This window comes from Citrus sinensis, chromosome 4 (genome assembly GCF_022201045.2).
Source record: "Citrus sinensis cultivar Valencia sweet orange chromosome 4, DVS_A1.0, whole genome shotgun sequence".
NCBI classification, from domain to species: Eukaryota; Viridiplantae; Streptophyta; class Magnoliopsida; order Sapindales; family Rutaceae; genus Citrus; species Citrus sinensis.
This window is the reverse complement of record NC_068559.1, coordinates 22,672,478-22,691,836: the sequence shown is the minus strand read 5'-3', so window position 1 is coordinate 22,691,836 and position 19,359 is coordinate 22,672,478. Positions and strand designations below refer to the sequence as shown.

General features: G+C 32.8%; 3 protein-coding genes and 1 non-coding gene across 5 annotated transcripts; 2 read left to right on the top strand and 2 right to left on the bottom strand.

The window, feature by feature from the left end:
• LOC102608646 (ADP-ribosylation factor-like protein 2) lies at window positions 1-3,388 on the bottom strand. Of its 2 annotated transcripts, none has more exons than XM_006484477.4 (6): window positions 3,239-3,388; window positions 1,874-1,940; window positions 1,654-1,764; window positions 1,364-1,526; window positions 841-921; window positions 1-397 (listed from the first exon to the last, which is right to left on the bottom strand). In XM_006484477.4, the coding sequence occupies exons 2-6, from the start codon at window positions 1,936-1,938 to the stop codon at window positions 260-262; spliced, it is 558 nt and encodes a 185-aa protein (XP_006484540.1). In that variant the 5' UTR covers window positions 1,939-1,940; window positions 3,239-3,388; the 3' UTR covers window positions 1-259. The 2 variants fall into 2 exon arrangements, with proteins under 2 accessions (XP_006484540.1, XP_024957027.1); XM_025101259.2 differs by having other exon boundaries at window positions 1,874-1,962; window positions 3,239-3,387.
• Window positions 3,389-4,948: 1,560 nt separating this feature from the next.
• On the top strand, window positions 4,949-7,390 carry LOC102609119 (uncharacterized). The gene is made up of 4 exons (XM_006484478.4): window positions 4,949-5,125; window positions 5,207-5,301; window positions 5,537-5,805; window positions 6,257-7,390. The coding sequence occupies exons 1-4, from the start codon at window positions 5,096-5,098 to the stop codon at window positions 7,060-7,062; spliced, it is 1,200 nt and encodes a 399-aa protein (XP_006484541.1). The 5' UTR covers window positions 4,949-5,095; the 3' UTR covers window positions 7,063-7,390.
• Window positions 7,391-13,847: 6,457 nt separating this feature from the next.
• Window positions 13,848-19,100, bottom strand: LOC102609414 (photosystem II stability/assembly factor HCF136, chloroplastic). Its single transcript, XM_006484479.4, has 8 exons — window positions 18,661-19,100; window positions 18,250-18,485; window positions 17,921-18,051; window positions 17,535-17,667; window positions 16,623-16,745; window positions 15,580-15,654; window positions 14,674-14,789; window positions 13,848-14,166 (listed from the first exon to the last, which is right to left on the bottom strand). The coding sequence occupies exons 1-8, from the start codon at window positions 19,025-19,027 to the stop codon at window positions 14,100-14,102; spliced, it is 1,248 nt and encodes a 415-aa protein (XP_006484542.1). The 5' UTR covers window positions 19,028-19,100; the 3' UTR covers window positions 13,848-14,099.
• A 171-nt stretch (window positions 19,101-19,271) lies between these two features.
• Window positions 19,272-19,344, top strand: TRNAA-AGC (transfer RNA alanine (anticodon AGC)). Its single transcript has one exon. It is a non-coding gene; the product is annotated as a tRNA-Ala (tRNA).
• The last annotated feature ends 15 nt before the right edge of the window (window positions 19,345-19,359 follow it).

Sequence of the window (19,359 nt, the reverse complement as noted above, 5' to 3'; positions counted from 1 at the left end):
TGAAACAAATGACCCAAGAAAGGGGGGAAAAAGTAATTATTTTTCAATGCATTTGTTCATAATCTTGCTCTCTGGACAGCCATTTCAGCTGTAAGATGGATCACCATCTACCCAACGGTCTCATTCTTGTACAACAGATACAGCTCATGAGCCAATCAATCACATGGGCATACATCTCACATGGTTTTGTCCCATAAACCACACTCTTTTTTTCACATTACAAGGAAAATTTAGAAAATTTTTCTTGTACAACAACGGGTTAGTCAAGAAGGTAGATCCGGGAGGCAATGTCCTGAACTAACCAATCAAATCCCTCTAGCAGTCCCTCACCTGTGTAGGCACTGCAACCCACAATTTTCCAGTGTCGAGTTTTGTCCATGGCTTCCAAGTTCAGAACCTGCAATTGTATTAGAGATAGATTTGTTTAGAACCTAAGAAGTTTGAAAGTTTTATCATAAGAAACCAATTTGGAAAAAGAAAACAAGAAGAAAAACATTGAAAAAAAAAAAGGCACTAACAATCACACAAACAGAAATATTTGACATAAATAGTGAAATCTGATACTACCCAGCCCATAAGTCCTCTAAAATTTGTGAAATGTGTTGATGCAAAAAAATTTGCATCAACGATGCACTTATGAATGGAACAACTGGCGTAGCCATCTTTCATGTCATCTTAAAATGCTTGACTATCAAAAAATCTTAAAAAGAAAGGGGGAAAGAAAAATATACCAAATCACAAGACATAACTTTCTGTATATGCTTATGCTAAATGAAAGTCTAAGCAACAAGTCATAAACTAGAAAAAAGGGAAAAAGAAGCTTTAAGTTAACAAACATACTTTAGCAATCTCTGTTGGGGTAAGAGCACCATTGATGTCCTGCTTATTTGCTAGAATCAGTAAGGATGCCCCTGATAGCCTCTGACATTGAAACATGTTGGTCAGACTCCCTAATAAAAACAAAATAAGGAGATTTAGGTACATGCTGAAGAACAAATATTTGGAATACGGAAAACAACCTAAGCCCTATTGTAAATACAATATGAATCATCCTTTTTGTGGTAAAAACAAGAGTTCCCAGAATAACATACATTAGAAAAAAGAAGCCCATTCTTATTGCTAAAGACACAATGCTGGTATAAGTTGGATTACTGCCAATAAACCCTATACTCGAAGCACATTTCTAAATTCCAACCAAGAAGTTTATTGAATCATTTTTGCTCTATCAAGAAGTGTCATAGCTTCTTTTTTTTTTTTTTTTTTTTTAACATAAACATGCAAAGGAACTCTAACCAAATATACTATAGAACATATTTTTCGAATTAACAAGTAACAGACACTTAACATGGCAATAGGCAAATACCTCTTCCTTTAAAAGATTGTCTAGTTCCATTTTGCAATCATCCAGTCTTCTAAGATCGGAACTATCAACCACCCACACCAAACCATCAGTTTGCTCAAAGTAGTTCCTCCAATATGATCTTATAGTCCTTTGGCCTCCTACATCCCATATGTTTAAAGTGTACCTGTCAAATTCAAAAAATATCGGAACTAAAATGTTCGCGCTAAAAACTAAACAGCGTTTAAAGACTTCAAATTCTCATTTTTGGCTGACATAAAATGATCCTAAATCATGGAATAAAAAGTTCTTACTTTTGGTAAGTAATGGTTTTGATATTGAATCCAAGTGTAGGACTGATAACGCTAGTATCTTCTCCGTTTATCTTCAAAACAATAGTGGTCTTCCCAGAATTATCAAGACCCCTTCAAAACAAAACAAAACAAATAATTAACAAATAATAAATAATTAACAGTTCCGCACAATTATAAACACGATTGTAAACAAACAAAAGAAAAATAGTTAATTACATACACCATAAGAATGCGCATTTCCTTCTCTTTTTTCTTGATCTTCCTTATGATGCTGAGGAGCCCCATTTCTAAAAATAAAAGGAAAATTTCCTAAACATTTTCGGCTGATTCAGCTTACTTATTTCTACTATCAACAGCACTAGCAGCACAAAACAACAAAACGCTAAACATTGTGCAAAAATAAATTATATTTTGAAATATCACAGAATAAAACTGTTCATTCATTTAGTTAACAAATTGCATCAGCACTTGACACATTTAATCAAACTATTTTTCTTTTTAAACTATAAGCAAGTCGATTGATTCGTTCACGGTATTCAGATGCATCCAAGCATATACCAAATTTAAAGAAAAAAGAGAGCTTACCATATCACGCACTTCACAGTGAAGTTTTTGGTTTTATGTAATTAGGGAAAAAACTTAAATTGGATGCAGTAAGCCACACCATTATATATCATTGTGTAGAGGTGGGCAAATCGGGTTTTGGTTTCGGTTGTTTGGATGGCAACCCCTTCGGTTGGATTTGAAAATTCAGGTCTAAGTTTCGGTTTGGGTTCATTTTGGGTTACAACAATTCAATTTCAAAAAATTCACTAGGCAGCCACCTAAAATTCCAAAATCTCAAATCTCAGCCCAGTCAATGAATGAAAAACAAATATTAACTACCAAGCATCCTCAACATTTCAACGAGTCTTTTTAAAAGTTAACAAAACAAAAAAATAAAAAATAAAAAAAAACAACGAGTACTTCAGTTAAATAAAGCTACCAAAGTTACATCTTCAAATGACAAACATGATTAATAATTCATGTCCATCGCCATCAACACTCAAGACAACAGTTCCAAATCAGCAACAATTAACCACCACTGATCAAGCATTAACGGACAGAAAATGAAGAAACAAATTAGGGCATTCTGAACGTGTTTGATTAAGAACAAGAATTAATTAAGCATTATCCGTGAGAAAATGCCATATAGCTCTGATGGGCCAGTATGCAAACTCCATTAATGGGCAATTGGGTAGAGTGAAGATTGGTGATAATTAAGGACCACAACACGAATTAATTAAGCACTACGCAAGGGCTAGTTATCACTTTATTGACTCTATTACAGTCCTAGATGTGCTTAATCGAGATTTAATTTCAGACAGTTATGCTTCTTCAGGTTCATGGCTACGACATGAGCTATTGTTTATTTTCAATTTTCAGTCTCTATATGTCCTTGCCAACCCCGATTGAATTATAAAATAAAAACAGCCATTATAAAAAAATACGTGTGTATGGAATTATGAATTGAATTACAGAAATACAGCTGTCCCAATCATCACCATTTGGAATCGCAAACATATGTATAACCTTAATTCCTTACCTTGTGCGGCTGACGACGGCGAACGAAGAAGGAGGCAGCGACGGCAGCAGCTGGATCGGAAGTGAACGGCTCAAGATGTCAGCAGCTGGAAGACTGGAACGACAAGAAGCTGCAACGCCGGTGTACCTGAACGGAGTTGACAGCGGGGGCGTCGTGCGGTGTGTGTGAGTGAGTGCGTCTGTGCTCTGCGCCGTGGTTGTGGAGCGCGAAGAAAACAGCAATATTGTGTATTTTCGATTTCGATCTGTCGAAAACGACGTCGTTGCTTCTTTTGAACGGACAAAATGACGCCAAATTGATTAATTGAACATTGGATTTGGATGTCCGTGGTGGTATAAAGCTGGGTTGGGTTTGTGTATATGCATGGATCCGGGGCATGGATAAGGGACAGCATGCATGGTCCCACCCGGCCCAGCAATGTGAAGCCCAAAAAACGAACATTTTTCACGAAGACGAGAGATTTTAACATTAAAGTACTGAGTAGTAATAATAGACGTTCTAATTTTTTTATATTTTAAATGTGATCTTAAATGATATGTTATTAATTAAGTATTTGATAATTTTTTTATAAAATATAAATATAATTTAATTGATTAAATATAAATTTATAAATTCAAATTGATATCTTATTATAAAATTTTATGTTAAAAAGAATATTTCTTTTAAATTTTTATTTATAAAGTTCATATAAATAATAAAACTTTAAACTATTTTAATTTTATTATGATTCCCTTTATGATACTGTAATTTTTTTACAACATCAATAATGTAAGAAAGATATACGATTAAATCTAATCAATTGTATGCATTATCTCTATTAATAAGAATTTGTAATTATTTTAAAAATAATATAGATTTTAGTGTTAACAAACCAATTAAGGGGTGATTAAGAATTAAAAAATAAAAAGAGATATGGTAAAATACAATACTCAAGTTCTTTTTATTTGAAATTGAATTCTTGACACATTTAAGGAGGTAAGCTTCATTATATATATATATATATATATTGCTTATATGTGCATATTATTTTAGATAAAGTTGGTATATTGAAATATAAACAGGTTCTTAAAGTTAGAAGCTGTAATTAGGCATTGCATCATAGTTGCACAACAACAGACCTGTTTCCAGCAATGAGAGAGGAGCAATGGATTCAATTCCGAAGGTCAAATGTCATTGTCATAGAAATTCAATATTTTCTCTCTCAACTAATAAAATTTAAGCAATTTACTTGTGTATTCTTCAGAATGCATTTGCTATATGATGAAGAATTTTTCAATTCATGAAATTTTACAAAATAAAAAATAGATGTATTGGGCTTTTACAAGATTTATAAGCTTCAAAAAAAGGATTTGAGTCTAATTAACATTTTAAAAAAATGAGGCTGAAGGCTTTTGCGGCCTTTTAAGTAATTAATTATTTATTTACCATTATATTAAATGAATAATTAAGAATAAAACACTTAAATTTAAGAGTGTATAATATTGTAAAAACACATACAATGGTATCATAAAAAAAAAAAAAAAAACTCTTTTACCATATAATTTTTATTTTCATAACTCTAAATTCTTACGAGTTTCTAAAAAAAATTAAATTTAAAATATATCTGTAAATTAAAAAAAAAAAGGATGAATATAAGTGTTCCATTAAATTTTCTTTCAAAATAAAAATTAAATTAATTTGCCTTTGATTAGATAATTTCAATCAAGGAGGGTTCTAACTTGTACGAGGAAATTAAACGGGATGTCAAAACTCTTTCACAAAAACACCATTTTGTCTTCTTCGTGAGCAAAACTAACAAAAGCAGCACACACTTCGAACTTCAATTCTTCAAAGGTCAGCAGAGTGCGAGAGAGAGAAATGGCGTTTCTGTTTCAGAAATTTCAGGAGGTATAATGATTTATTTATTTTCCTTTGAATCTATGTGTGAATGAATGAGCGAGTGAGTTTTAAATTTTTTTTTGCGTACAGGCGGTGAAGACTCTGGCAAAAAGCCCAACGTTCGCAAGGGATCCAAGGCAGCTCCAATTTGAAGCTGACATGAATCGTCTCTTCCTATACACCAGGTGACGTCCCTCCCTCACATCTGGTTTTGAAAAATTCAAATTGAACTTTGAATTGAATACATAGAATTAACATGTTTATATTTGATGGGGTTGATCAAATTATCTCAAACTTATAATGCTTTATTCCTTGCCCTTGAACTTGAACTTGTGATTTGATTGATTTTCCGAAACGAATCTGGGTTTTCTATAATCGTATAGGATTGCGTGGCTCATGAAACAATTATATGTTATTCAGTTACAATCGTCTGGGAAGGGATGCGGAGGAGGCAGATGCGGAAGAAATTATTGACATGGCTGGTAAAGCATCTCTCTCTGATCAGCAGCAGCAAGTACAAGACAATATCCATTCTCAGATCAAAAGATTCTGCTTGTCTATGGATGAAATTCTTCTTCTTCCTGAGAAAAATGTGCCGATTGAGTCATCTGCAGCGTCAAATGCTGCTCCTCGCCGGAGTGGTCTCAGCTTTGCCGTTGGCCCGACTGCCAGACCTACCGACTCTCCTGGTGAGTTTTCAATTTGATGTTTGCTTGTCAGTTTTCTAAAGTTGTTTTCTGGTATTGTATGATGAGTGGGCTCACTTTGGGATGCTCAATTACGATTGTTGCTTTTTGATACTAAAGAGCTTCTATTGCTTTTCTTTTTTTCCTTATTAATGAAAAAATTAGCCATTAGGTTAAAGAAATTATTACTGATATATAAAACACAAAGAAAGGAATTACTAAATATTAGGAAAATAAGAAAATGTGGATAGTATATAATACAGATCATGTCATATCATATTATACCATATTGAGTAATTTAATTTTAGGTTATTGGTACTGCACCTATCATTCAGCTTTTACCCTGGACATTTAACTAGGCTGTGAAACAAAACCCAGTTAATTTTTATTTATTTATTATTTTTTTTGGCACCATTGCCCTTCAATTCTGATTACTGATGATTTTTCAGCACAGTTGTACCTCAGACAAGGCAGCTAACACGAACAGAATTGTCACAGAGATTGAAGGATGCCATTGGCTACACTCTTGATCTCAAACCATCTCAAATACCCCACGAGGAAGCTGGCCAAGGTTTATTTTTATGTGGTGAAGCCAATGTTGGTGCTGTAATAGCCATCTATCCTGGCATAATTTATTCCCCTGCTTATTACCGTTATATTCCTGGGTACCCAAGAGTTGATGCACAGAATCCATATTTGATCACTAGGTATGATGGGACTGTAATCAATGCACAACCTTGGGGCTCTGGGTGGGACACCCGGGAACTGTGGGATGGCTTAACACTTCCTGAAATAATGCCAAACAGCAAAGGTGCTGAAAAAGGTTCAGATCAGTTCTGGAAGCTGCTTAGTAAGCCTATGGATAATAAGCGAGGGGGTAGTGGCAGTGAGATGTTGGAGAGGAGAAACCCACTGGCCTTGGCTCATTTTGCCAACCATCCGGCGAAGGGTATGGTTCCAAATGTCATGATTTGCCCATATGACTTTCCATTGACTGAAAAGGATATGAGACCCTATATTCCAAATATTTCATTTGGAAATGCGGAAGAAGTAAATATGAGGAGATTTGGTAGCTTTTGGTTTAAATGGGGGAGTGGAAGTGGGTCGAGCACTCCAGTTTTGAAAACTCTTGCGCTTGTGGCTACTAGGGCAATTTGTGATGAAGAAGTCCTCTTAAACTACAGGTTGAGCAACTCCAAGAGACGGCCAGTATGGTATTCTCCAGTGGATGAAGAGGAGGATCGAAGAAGATGGAGCTAAATCTGTGATGGTTTGGCATTGAAAGTGGTTGAAATCGCTGAATGCTGCATCTTGAAAGGGTTCTCAACGGTTGTAGCAATTGTATGTCATGCTTCTGCTGCATTCATGGTAGCTGTGAGTGACTGAGTGTACACTAATTGTTGTTATTATTTTTCTGCCAAGCTTTTTTAGGTTACTGGTTGTAGGTTAAAGAAGCTAAGTACCAGACTGGCCCCAAATTTTTTTTTCCTTTTTTTTTTCTCCTCATCCTACATATTCTGAAATTTTGATGCTGAGCTGCTAATAACAAGTTTTGCAGTGATAGGAAATTTCGTTACTTTATTTTCCAGTCAGTTCTCCAACTTTGATTTTTGCATAACACAAGTGAAATGGAACATTATCTTTTTCTAGGTTGAATGTTGTTTTAGTGGCAGCAAGCACCATACAGAGAACATCATCAGGACATCAAGCTAACCCCTCTGGCAGTAAGGGTCTGTTGCTGCTGTGAGGAATAATTCACTTGTAGAATTAGCAGAATTAGTTTGGATCGGGACCAGAGTAAAAATCCGACACTTGCTGTTAAATGAAAATACAAAATCACAAAAGCACAATTAGCAATAATAGGCTTGTCGCTCTCGAGGGGCTTTCGCTGAAGAAGCTTGATGCTATTCTGAAGATTCGTAGATCATACAGCCTTCTGTTCCCATTTTTGCTTCTTAGCGGCTATCTCCTCTATGTTTCTTTTGTACCTGGTCTATGTCACAGACTTCTTGGTGGTTAGTGTTCAAGCCATCTGTATTTTTCTTTCATGCAAGATGTATACTTGTTAGCTGCTGCTAGAGAAGCATTTTCTTGTGTCGCAGCCTAGTTGAGTTGTTTGTCATTAGAACATAGAACAATTAGGTTTTATTTTATTGAAGTGAATGCCTCGTCAAATCTTGTTTTCATCGCCACTCTGTTTTGCATATTGACAGTGCCAAGTGCCAAAAATAATCTTGATTTTTTTTTTCTTTTTTTGTGATTAAGGTGAATTTTATCGAAGTTTAGGTACTTGTGCGATGGTTGTCCATCTTTTGTATCTACTCCCAGCTACTAGGTCAAAGATTTTCTCTGGCTCCGTGTGCAAGCTATAAATTTGCTTCTTTATGCATCTTTTTAATCTAAGTCAAAACACAAAACTTTAGCAAAGTTAGTATGCCGAGTTAATATATTGTTTTGTTGATCAAATTTTGTAGATTTAAAGCTCTTAACCTTGATTTTTTTCGCACTTGGTGAAAAGATGAAAAAGGAAGTACATTCGAAAAATTGAAAAGTTTTAGGGTTAGTTTTGTAAATTTACCCACACTTTTTCGTATACGACACGCCAACCATTGGCCAATGCCAAGGCAAGCACTGTGCGATAAACGCGAAAGCGAGATTTTTATGAATTTTTTGAAATAAAAAATTTCGTTTAACCCCCTCTACTCAATTTTATTTTATTAAAACCATAGAGTATGAATTCACCCCCATAATTTTAAATTCTCAAAATAATCTCTATTTAATTAAAAATATAATTATTTTTAAATGAATTATAATTATAATTTTATTATAATCATAAATATTTTTTAATAGATTATTGTTATTAAAATAAAATTTTGTTTAGCCCCCTCTACTCAATTTTATTTTATTAAAACCATAGAATATAAATTCGCCCCCATAATTTTAAATTCTCAAAATAATCTCCATTTAATTAAAAATATAATTATTTTTAAATGAATTATAATTATAATTTTATTATAATCATAAATATTTTTTAATAGATTATTGTTATTAAAATAAAATTTTGTTTAGCCCCCTCTACTCAATTTTATTTTATTAAAACCATAGAATATAAATTCGCCCCCATAATTTTAAATTCTCAAAATAATCTCCATTTAATTAAAAATATAATTATTTTTAAATGAATTATAATTATAATTATAATTTTATTATAATCATAAATATTTTTTAATAGATTATTGTTATTATTAATAACAAGAATAAAAAGCATTATAAAATGTTAATAATAATAATAATTAATGATTATCTAACTAATAGTAAATATATTGCTAATGCTACCTTCGACTTTAAATACTCATTATCGGGTTTCAAGAGACCAATGAATGATAATTTCTGTCAGAATTTTAAGCTTGACCCAATAAAAATAATTGGGTCTGCCTAACTTACCTTCAACGTAAGTTACGCTCAGCCCGTCCAATTTCATATAGCCCCCTTATACTCTATACTATTTATATTTTATTTATAAATATTATAAATTTTTTGAAATGTAAAATTTCGTTTAACCCCCTCTACTCAATTTTATTTTATTAAAACCATAGAGTATGAATTCGCCCCCATAATTTTAAATTCTCAAAATAACCTCCATTTAATTAAAAATATAATTATTGTTAAATGAATTATAATTATAATTATAATTTTATTATAATCATAAATATTTTTTAATAGATTATTGTTATTATTAATAACGATAATAAAAAATATTATAATTAATTAATCTATTAACAATAATTAATAATATTTTTATTAAATTGTTAGTAATAATAATAATAATTAATGATAATCAACATATTTATGATTATAATAAAATGGAATAAACACTGAGTCTATATTTATATAGGAGACTCTTTTATATTTCTATACATTTTAATTTCAAGTACTTTTAGGATTTTTTTTGTTACCTTCATAAATAATGATTTTGTAGGCATCTCATTATTAAACGGTCATTTTTAAGTGCTTTTTGCTTAGTTGTTACACATTCGAGGATGTAAACACATTTTTCTTGCTTCTATTTTTTAAATACAAAATTATTTTTATTGGGTCAAGCTTAAAATTCTGACAGAAATTATCATTCATTTGTCTCTTGAAACCCGATAATGAGTATTTAAAGTCGAAGGTAGCATTAGCAATATATTTACTATTAGTTAGATAATCATTAATTATTATTATTATTAACAATTTATAATGCTTTTTATTCTTGTTATTAATAATAACAATAATCTATTAAAAAATATTTATGATTATAATAAAATTATAATTATAATTATAATTCATTTAAAAATAATTATATTTTTAATTAAATGGAGGTTATTTTGAGAATTTAAAATTATGGGGGCGAATTTATAGTCTATGGTTTTAATAAAATAAAATTGAGTAGAGGGGGCTAAACAAAATTTTATTTTAATAACAATAATCTATTAAAAAATATTTATGATTATAATAAAATTATAATTATAATTATAATTCATTTAAAAATAATTATATTTTTAATTAAATGGAGATTATTTTGAGAATTTAAAATTATGGGGGCGAATTCATACTCTATGGTTTTAATAAAATAAAATTGAGTAGAGGGGGTTAAACGAAATTTTTTATTTCAAAAAGTTTTTAATATTTATAAATAATATAGAGTATAGGGGGACTATATGAAATTGGATGGGCTGAGCGTAACTTACGTTGAACGTAAGTTAGGCGGACCCAAAATAATTTTGTATTTAAAAAATAGAAACAAGAAAAATGTGTTTACATCCTCGAATGTGTAACAACTTAGCAAAAAGCACTTAAAAATGACCGTTTAATAATGAGATGCCTACAAAATCATTATTTATGAAGGTAACAAAAAAAATCCTAAAAGTACTTGAAATTAAAATGTATAGAAATATAAAAGAGTCTCCTATATAAATATAGACTCAGTGTTTATTCCATTTTATTATAATCATAAATATGTTGATTATCATTAATTATTATTATTATTACTAACAATTTAATAAAAATATTATTAATTATTGTTAATAGATTAATTAATTATAATATTTTTTATTATCGTTATTAATAATAAAAATAATCTATTAAAAAATATTTATGATTATAATAAAATTATAATTATAATTATAATTCATTTAACAATAATTATATTTTTAATTAAATGGAGGTTATTTTGAGAATTTAAAATTATGGAGGTGAATTCATACTCTATGATTTTAATAAAATAAAATTGAGTAGAGGGGGTTAAACAAAATTTTACATTTCAAAAAATTTATAATATTTATGAATAAAATATAAATAGTATAGAGTATAAGGGGGCTATATGAAATTGGACGGGCTGAGCGTAACTTACGTTGAAGGTAAGTTAGGCAGACCCAAATAAGAATCGAAATGAGTCATATATGATGGTTAATAGACGAAAGGATATGAATGCTCCACTCATGAAGCTTGACATTGTGTTAACGCCTGATAGATACGTATTGCATGACTAAGTTGTTGGATGATTTAATAAAGGGATGTTATCATTTTACTATTAAAGTTTTACTGATATATCATGTTAGTATTAAGGTTTGTCAAAAAATATATTTTACTATTAAAATTTTGCGTCGTTATCAATTCACTACAAATCCGTTAACAACATTAAAAATTTACTGATGTCATAAGGGTATCAAAGACATTTTCAGCTGTAAGAGTAAAATTATCTGGTAATTTGATAGATAAATTATCATTTTACTACTAAATTTTTAGGAAAATTGTCATTTTACTACCGATTTTTTAGGAGAATTATCATTTTACTACCAAATTTTTTTGGGTAAAATCGACTTTTAACTCAATTTCCGTTAAACATTAATTTTTTCTTAACAAAATGGTAGTGAATTAATAACAGCTCAAAACTTTGATAGTAAAATGTATTTTTCGGCAAACATTGGTACCGATATGATATGTCAGTAAAATTTTGGTAATAAAATGATAATTTCTCAATAAAAAATTATTACATCTTTTTATGCTCACTGTTAAAAGATATTGATTTCAAGGTACTTTTATTTTTGTAATTAATTGTATTTGTTTAGATATTGGAGCGAACTAATGAACTATAACCAGATCATTTGTACATCAGCTTAAAATCGAATGGCGTTGCATCATGTTGGAGAGGTATTGAAAAGAATTTAATGAAATGGAATCCATTACCATCCAAGGTAATAAATAGAATTAGAATGTTATGTGATTTTGTTTGGATACGGGATATGTAAAATTAAGATATGAAGGTTGACGAATTTAACTAGTCAACAAACTTGAGAAATTACTACACCCAGATTGTGCTGCATTTCTTAATTTATTGTCATTATTAATCTTTTCCTATAGTATGTTTGTGCTCCTATAATACTTCTATATTGAGAGACATTATCAATAATATCTCCTGATTCTTTTGTGAGATAATAGCCAGTAGACATGGGAGTAGGCACATGAATGCAATCTGTCATGCCATGTTTAGCCAGAATATCAGCAATATATTTTGCTTGTGTCAAGTAAACCCCTTGTGCAGACTTGTTAACTTCAATCCCCATAAAATAGCTAAGCTCTCTGATACACCCTTACAACCAAAGGCCGTATCGGTTGAGTCACACTCTTCGAGCGAGTGCCAGCTCCCAAAATTTAAAAAGAAATAACAAGTTTGGAGAGAGAAGTTGAGAATAGAAGAAGAGTTGAGAAGAATAAGAATTGATTCATTTCTGATCCCTTTACAAAAATTGGTTATGCTCTACATAAACCCCTCTATCTTTACAGCTCAACAACACTTGTTAACAGAAAAATAACAACAAAGAAATAACCCAGCAATTATAGAGTTTTAAAACAAAATCAATTCCACTACACGACATAATCTTTTAACCACCCAGGGGGCTTCCTTATACGTGTGCTTTTCTGTGATTCATTACGCTCTGCTCCCTCCTCAACATGTGACATGGTTTCCTCCTTGGGCTGCTCATAATTGGACTCATCAATGGGCTGCTCTTCCTGCAAATATTCCGGTTGGTTTAACTGAATTTGGAAGGTTGTATCACTCTCCCATGTCTTTTAAAGCAAAAGTTTGATTCATACTCTGGATGACTTGCTGAATCAATAAAGGACTGGAACCAGTGATGATAATGTCATCAACATAGACCAAAACAAGAGTTAGATGACCACTGCTCCAGTTATAAAATAGAGAATTATCAGACCTTGAATGCTGGAAATGCCATTTAGAAATCATTGCAGCCTTGAATCTATCAAACCAGACTCTAGGTGCCTATTTTAAGGCATACAAGGCTTTATTTAACTTGCAGATATGATGAGGCTTAGTTGAATCAACAAACCCTACAGGTTGAGCCATGTACACATCTTCAATTAAAATGCCATTTAGAAAGGCATTATTAACATCTACCTGTCTAACCACCCACTGATTCAATACTGCTAAGCTAAGGATAACTCTAACAGTTGAAGCTTTAACCACTGGACTAAAAGTTTCTGTATAATGAATCTCATGTTTCTGATGAAACTCCTTTGCAACAAGCATGTCTTTATATCTTGAAACTGAACCATCTGAGTTATACTTTATTCTAGACACCCATTTGCTTCCAACTATCTTCACTGGAGCAGTAGGTAAAACCAAATCCCAGGTGTGATTAGTTTGAAGTGCTAGATACTCTTCTTGCATAGTTTTATACGACATAGGATCAGAAAGTTTTATATCTCAGCCTTCGAGGAGATGAACAGTCACGATAAGATGAAAGTGAAGCAATTATTCCAGGGCTCCGATTGTTGGACAATGTAAAATTATGTCAAGGAAATAGAAAATCTAATTCAAATAGTTACTGCATGTACAAATTTCAATCTATCCTAAATATTGAAGCAAGACTCCATCATTTTACAGTAATTTCATTTCTATATTTGCACAATATTTTACTTCGATCACCGAACATGAACTGTTGTGTCTAGTTGCAAACTTTTGCAAATGATCAACGTCCCCGTTGAAACAAAATGCTTATAGTCACGAATAAGTAATATAAATTTAGTAGTTACAAGCCCGGTACAAATATCATATCAACGGCATTTTGGTCCCTCTTTACCACATGAAGATATAAATAGCTATACAAAATTGCATCATGATATGATGAAAGTGAAGCAATTATTTCAGGACACCCATTGTTAGACAATGAAAAATTATGTCAAGGAAAGTCAAAAATCAAATTTAAATAATTACCGCATGTACAAATTTCAATCTATCCTAGATATTGAAGCAAGACTCCATCGTTCCCCAATACGAACCCCTTCTTTTCATTGATGAACCTGTACAAGAAAGAATAACAATATCAATAGCTTGTAAATGCATCTAAATTTAAGGTTGAAATAAGTAAAACATTTGATAAGTTAGCTGGTAGCTTAATGTTCTAAATTGACTAGGAATAGTTTCTGGACGTGCAGATCCTCTCTTTATTTCCAATTTTCTCGTGGCTAACTGTCGATCCTATGCGTGACCAACATTTTGTTGAGGCTTTTTACAAACCAACTGAGACCAAGTGACATAACCAAATTGAAACTTAATCACTAACCAAATTGAAACTTAATCATAGGCTATTTATACTCCCATTTGGTGCCAGGGCAATGGAGGAACAACAAAAATATGACATGACTTACCATCATATTACTTCATATTTTGTCTGAATTTTGAACTTTTGAACAATAACGGTAAAATAATGAGATCCACAAGAAGGCAAAATAAGTGAAGGAGAAAACGCTCTAGAAGAATCACATTTCATAGTTGGAGATGTGTTAATTCAGTTAAAAAATACTCACTTCACCGAGTAAAGGTTTGCGGCAATGTTGTCTGCTGCTTTCTCTCGGATCCATGTCTTACCACCATTGGTGGTTTTTAAGAGAACTCCACTGCCACCTGCTGCCCAAGCCTCATCCTACATGATGGAAGCAATTCATAAAAAGCTAGTATTCAGTAAATCAGTAAGGTCTATATTTGTATTACACTATGACAATGTAAGAAAATTTTGCATTTAACATGATTTGATAAATTGGAATATGGGCGACGGGAGCTTCTCTTCAGGAAATACCGATGAAAATTTTGATGCTCTTCAAATGTTGATTAAGAGTATATTTTCTGACTTCACCTCTTTTTCTTTTTCTTTTAACTTTTACTTTTACCCTTCTGTGATTTCTATTCTTCTTTTTCTCTCACAACATTAGGTTCCTCACTGAACTTTTTTCCCTCCTTAAATTTTGCGTCTTCATTTTCTATCGACTTGTAACGACTGGAGGATGCAAATATCCCTATTTTTATAGTATTTTATTGAAAATTTTTAATTAGCGCATCATGACTCTTTCAATTCAACTAAAATAAAATAAAATTTTAGCCAAATCAGTTAACTGATCCAGTGATGCAGCCAAAAGATTGATACAAACCATAAGTACCAACAATTCTTTCTGAAAGCTAGGATGAGAAACAAATCCTATTAGGATTAAACTCTTTAAAATACAAGTGATCGTAATTGCATCATTGGGTGCCAATTGAGTTTTCCCCTGATAAAAGAACCAGAAGTTGAGAACTAAGAATGCATTTAGGATGAGAAGAGAAACATATCCTAAATGCATACTTGAGCCGACATGCAACATGAAAGTAGGTAAAGCATGTTACTCAACAAGGATACAAACAAGGTTCATATTACTACAATTCAATTACGAAGGCATTACCTGTGAACGGTATCCAACATCAAGAATACCAAAACCCCGACTTTGTACCGGAACTTCTTCAAACTCCTCTGTAATCTATAATATCAAACACCAATAGTGGTTCAACAATAAGTAAAGGGATGAACAGAAATGTGAAGTTGATATCAATGACAAGAAACATACACAAGGATACAAAGAAAACTAACAAACAAGAAAATATACAACAACAGTACACACAGAAGAAATTTATAACTTTTTGATTGACTAACAATGCAACACAGTATCATACCCATCCACAGAAAATCCACTTTAAACCACACAGTGAAAAACCTTTCAGTGTACACTGAAACAGGAGAGGCCAACTTAATTCTTCTAGATTATGGTAAATTTGTGCTACCTCAGTGTCAAGACATGAGTGAGTTCTCCAAAAAAATAATCTTTGTCTCAGTAGAGTGTCAACTGAGATTGAATGCCCTCACTTTAAGAAGTACAATTAAAGAGAAAAACGATGATCAAGCCAAATTTCATTAGTTGGACATAGTGATGGTATGTTTTCCAAATAATAGAAAATCTACCACATTAACATTGCCAGGTAAACACTAAACAATGTCACCTAAGAAAAAGAATATAAAAAGTGTTCAACAAAATCTATTGGGAGATGTTCAATTCTTTTTTGCTTTTGATGTTTCTCCCTTCTGCATTAGACCATAAAGGTTAATTCATGTATATCTTGCTTTTACCAGTGCAAATGGGAAGTAACAGTAACAGTATTGTGTATGTCCCCAATTGCTGTTGTTGTTGTTTTTGTTTTTGTTTTCCTTCCCTCCCTCCCCCCGGGGCTTAATTAGCGAATGTTTTCTTATTTTCGGAACACTTTCTAATCCAAAAACCTATCTCCAATGCTAATCTAAAAATCTAAGTAAATGCACACATGATGTCCTTAGACTTTAGGCTCCATGTATGTAAGAAAATCAAAATTACCACATGAACATTATCAAGATTTTTTCACAATAATTATCAAATATAAATACATTTAACAAAGAATAACCCTCACAAGTACTTACCCCTGTGCCCTTGCTGAGAAAAAGTCCCCCTCCCCGAACAAGAAGCCAAAGACCTCCATCAGCTCTCCATCCCATGTTCTGGATTCTTCTTGCAACTGCCCTATTATGTGGTTGCCAAAAAGCCTACAAGATTAAAATAAAAGAACAAAGGTAATCACATGAATAGAAGAAATGGAGAGATGGTGACGCAGATTCAATGATGAGATAATATACGAGGAGGTTTTACCATGATCTAGCTCTCAACGAAAGATTAGAGATAGAAGAAAGTGACATTCATCAAGTGAACAAAAATTTAGACCATCATGTATCTAAATTCACTATTTCTTCAATATTTTTCTAATGTAGGACTCAACAACCTCTTCACACAGTACATTCTAATAATGCTATGAACTTTTTATGGTATAATTCGATTAAGGACATTTGAAGTAGTAAGAAATAATAGCACGGTACTTCAATATTATAAGAATAAAAAGAAAAAAATGATCGTAACTTGAGAGAAAAATCTGTAGTACGATGCGCTGATAGTAACTTGGTAAACTCAGTTTCTAAAGTCAATACTCCACATTCCGAATAGATTATACCGTAACCAAACATTATGTTCTATCTTAACAATATTTACTTCTAAGTAAACCATATTTTGTAGTGCCAATGGGTTAGTTAATATGAGAAATGTTTAAGGTCCGCAAACATTTTAATTTATAAGGATTCTTTGTTAAGATACGCTTGCAGTAAATAGGGGGTTGCAGATGTATCATTATCCCACCAATCATCATTTCGTTAATGTGTGGTAAAGGATTTGTCTCTATGCATCTATACTAAGGAGTTTATAAGACAAGCAAATTCCGTGAAACCTGTCAGTGCAGCATAATATATTTTATGTGGTAAGCTCACATGGCATCTAAAGAAACAAACCTGGCCTGGCTGCCAAGTAAGATAGAAGTTACCACGGCTTGATACAGCAACATAGCTTCCATCTGGAGAGCGATTAACAGTATTAAAAGTTCCTGTGTAGTAGCTTGCGCCACTAATACCACTAGAAACTGTTCTGCAGAAACAATGAAGCTGTGTCAATCTCTTGCTTGTTTGAAATGATGAGCTGTAATTTCAAATAAAATGCAGTGCAACAACATTTTCTAAATGCCAGACAAAAGTTAGCCAACAATAAATAATTAGAATGAATTTTGTAAACCATAAACTTCTTCATCAGTAGGATTTAACTATTTTCTACTGCACAGTCCACCAATAGATTCCTTCATTAAAGAGCATCAATAAGACTAGATCTTTAAGAAGAAATTTACCTGTTAAGAGTTGCAGAAACAGTCTCTTGAACAGCTGCTCTCCAGTTATAGCCTCTATTCGATGTAATATATATTGCACCTTCATCGGTCACCATCTCAGCACTCTTTTCTCCGGTGGCCTTTATGTAAACCTGCGGATGATCACCTAGTCAGAATTTGCCTATCCATGGCATTACATCAAATACAACACCAGACAGTGCTCCCAAATTAACAAACAGAAGCAGTACAGTACACTCTCCCAGAAGTTGAACAAATGTTGATAAGAAAACTGTCACTGAGGGTGGTATAACATACTAAAATCATCAATAATCAACGTCTCTGAAGCTTACCATATCTCCAGGAAGTTGAGAACTTAATGGTATCCTTTCCCAGCTTTCTCCAGCATCAGAAGTATGCAACAAAATTGCAGGTTTGCCAACAATCCATCCTTCCTTGCCCTTGAAACTAATGGAATTAAATCTATAGTTGAAATCTTCCTCCTCAGCTGATGGTATGGAACGTGGAGCCCAAGTTTTACCACCATCTTTGGTCTCCAAGAGAGTTTGCCTGGTTCCCAGGAGAAAGCCTATCATCATGCCAATCAAACATCAAACTACATTTAAACAAAAAATGTCAAACGTATAAAACATTTGCTACAGAATTGCAGCATGTGTCCAATTGCTCAACGGATCAAATTTGAAATATTAAGTTAATAAAAAATAAAAAAAAATAAAAAAGAAAAGTTAGCCAGTTAGGAGTACCGTGGTTCAAGTCATCGGGGACGAAAGCGATGTCGAGGAGCACAACACCGGGATCAACAGGAATGTACACTCTCTCCCACGCGGAGAGTGCTTCTTCTGACTTTGCGGGCTGTTCGTAGAGACCAGTAGTTGCGGCTAGGGAGATTGATAGCGATAACGTGGCTGTTTGTGATACGAATTGTCTGCGACTGAGAGACGATGAAGACGAAGAAGAATCACTACTGGGAAGAGAACAAGCTCTAGAAGTAGAAATGAAACGAGGCTGCTGTGCCTGTGCGTTTGCACGGCTAAGGCGAGGAGCGAAGAGTGAGCTCAACGATGGCTTTACTAACATTATCGGTTCGCTCGGTCGTAGACTGCTGCCCATTGCAATACTCGCTTTTGTTCTCTCTCAGTGACCGACTCTGCGAAGAATGCCTTTGCTTTTCTTTTTCTTATCCGAATGGTGTTTTACTATTGGTGGTCATCAACGGCTACGCGGGCAGTTTCAAGCGTCTCGATTCTCATTTGGATTATTTTAGCCATAGATTATTCTTTTTTTATTATATTCCTCCCGCCAAAATTAACTAATAAATAGTGATCTAAAATTTATTGAGAGCCAGTTCACACTCGGGGATGTAGCTCAGATGGTAGAGCGCTCGCTTAGCATGCGAGAGGTACGGGGATCGATACCCCGCATCTCCAAAGTTCAATTTTTCG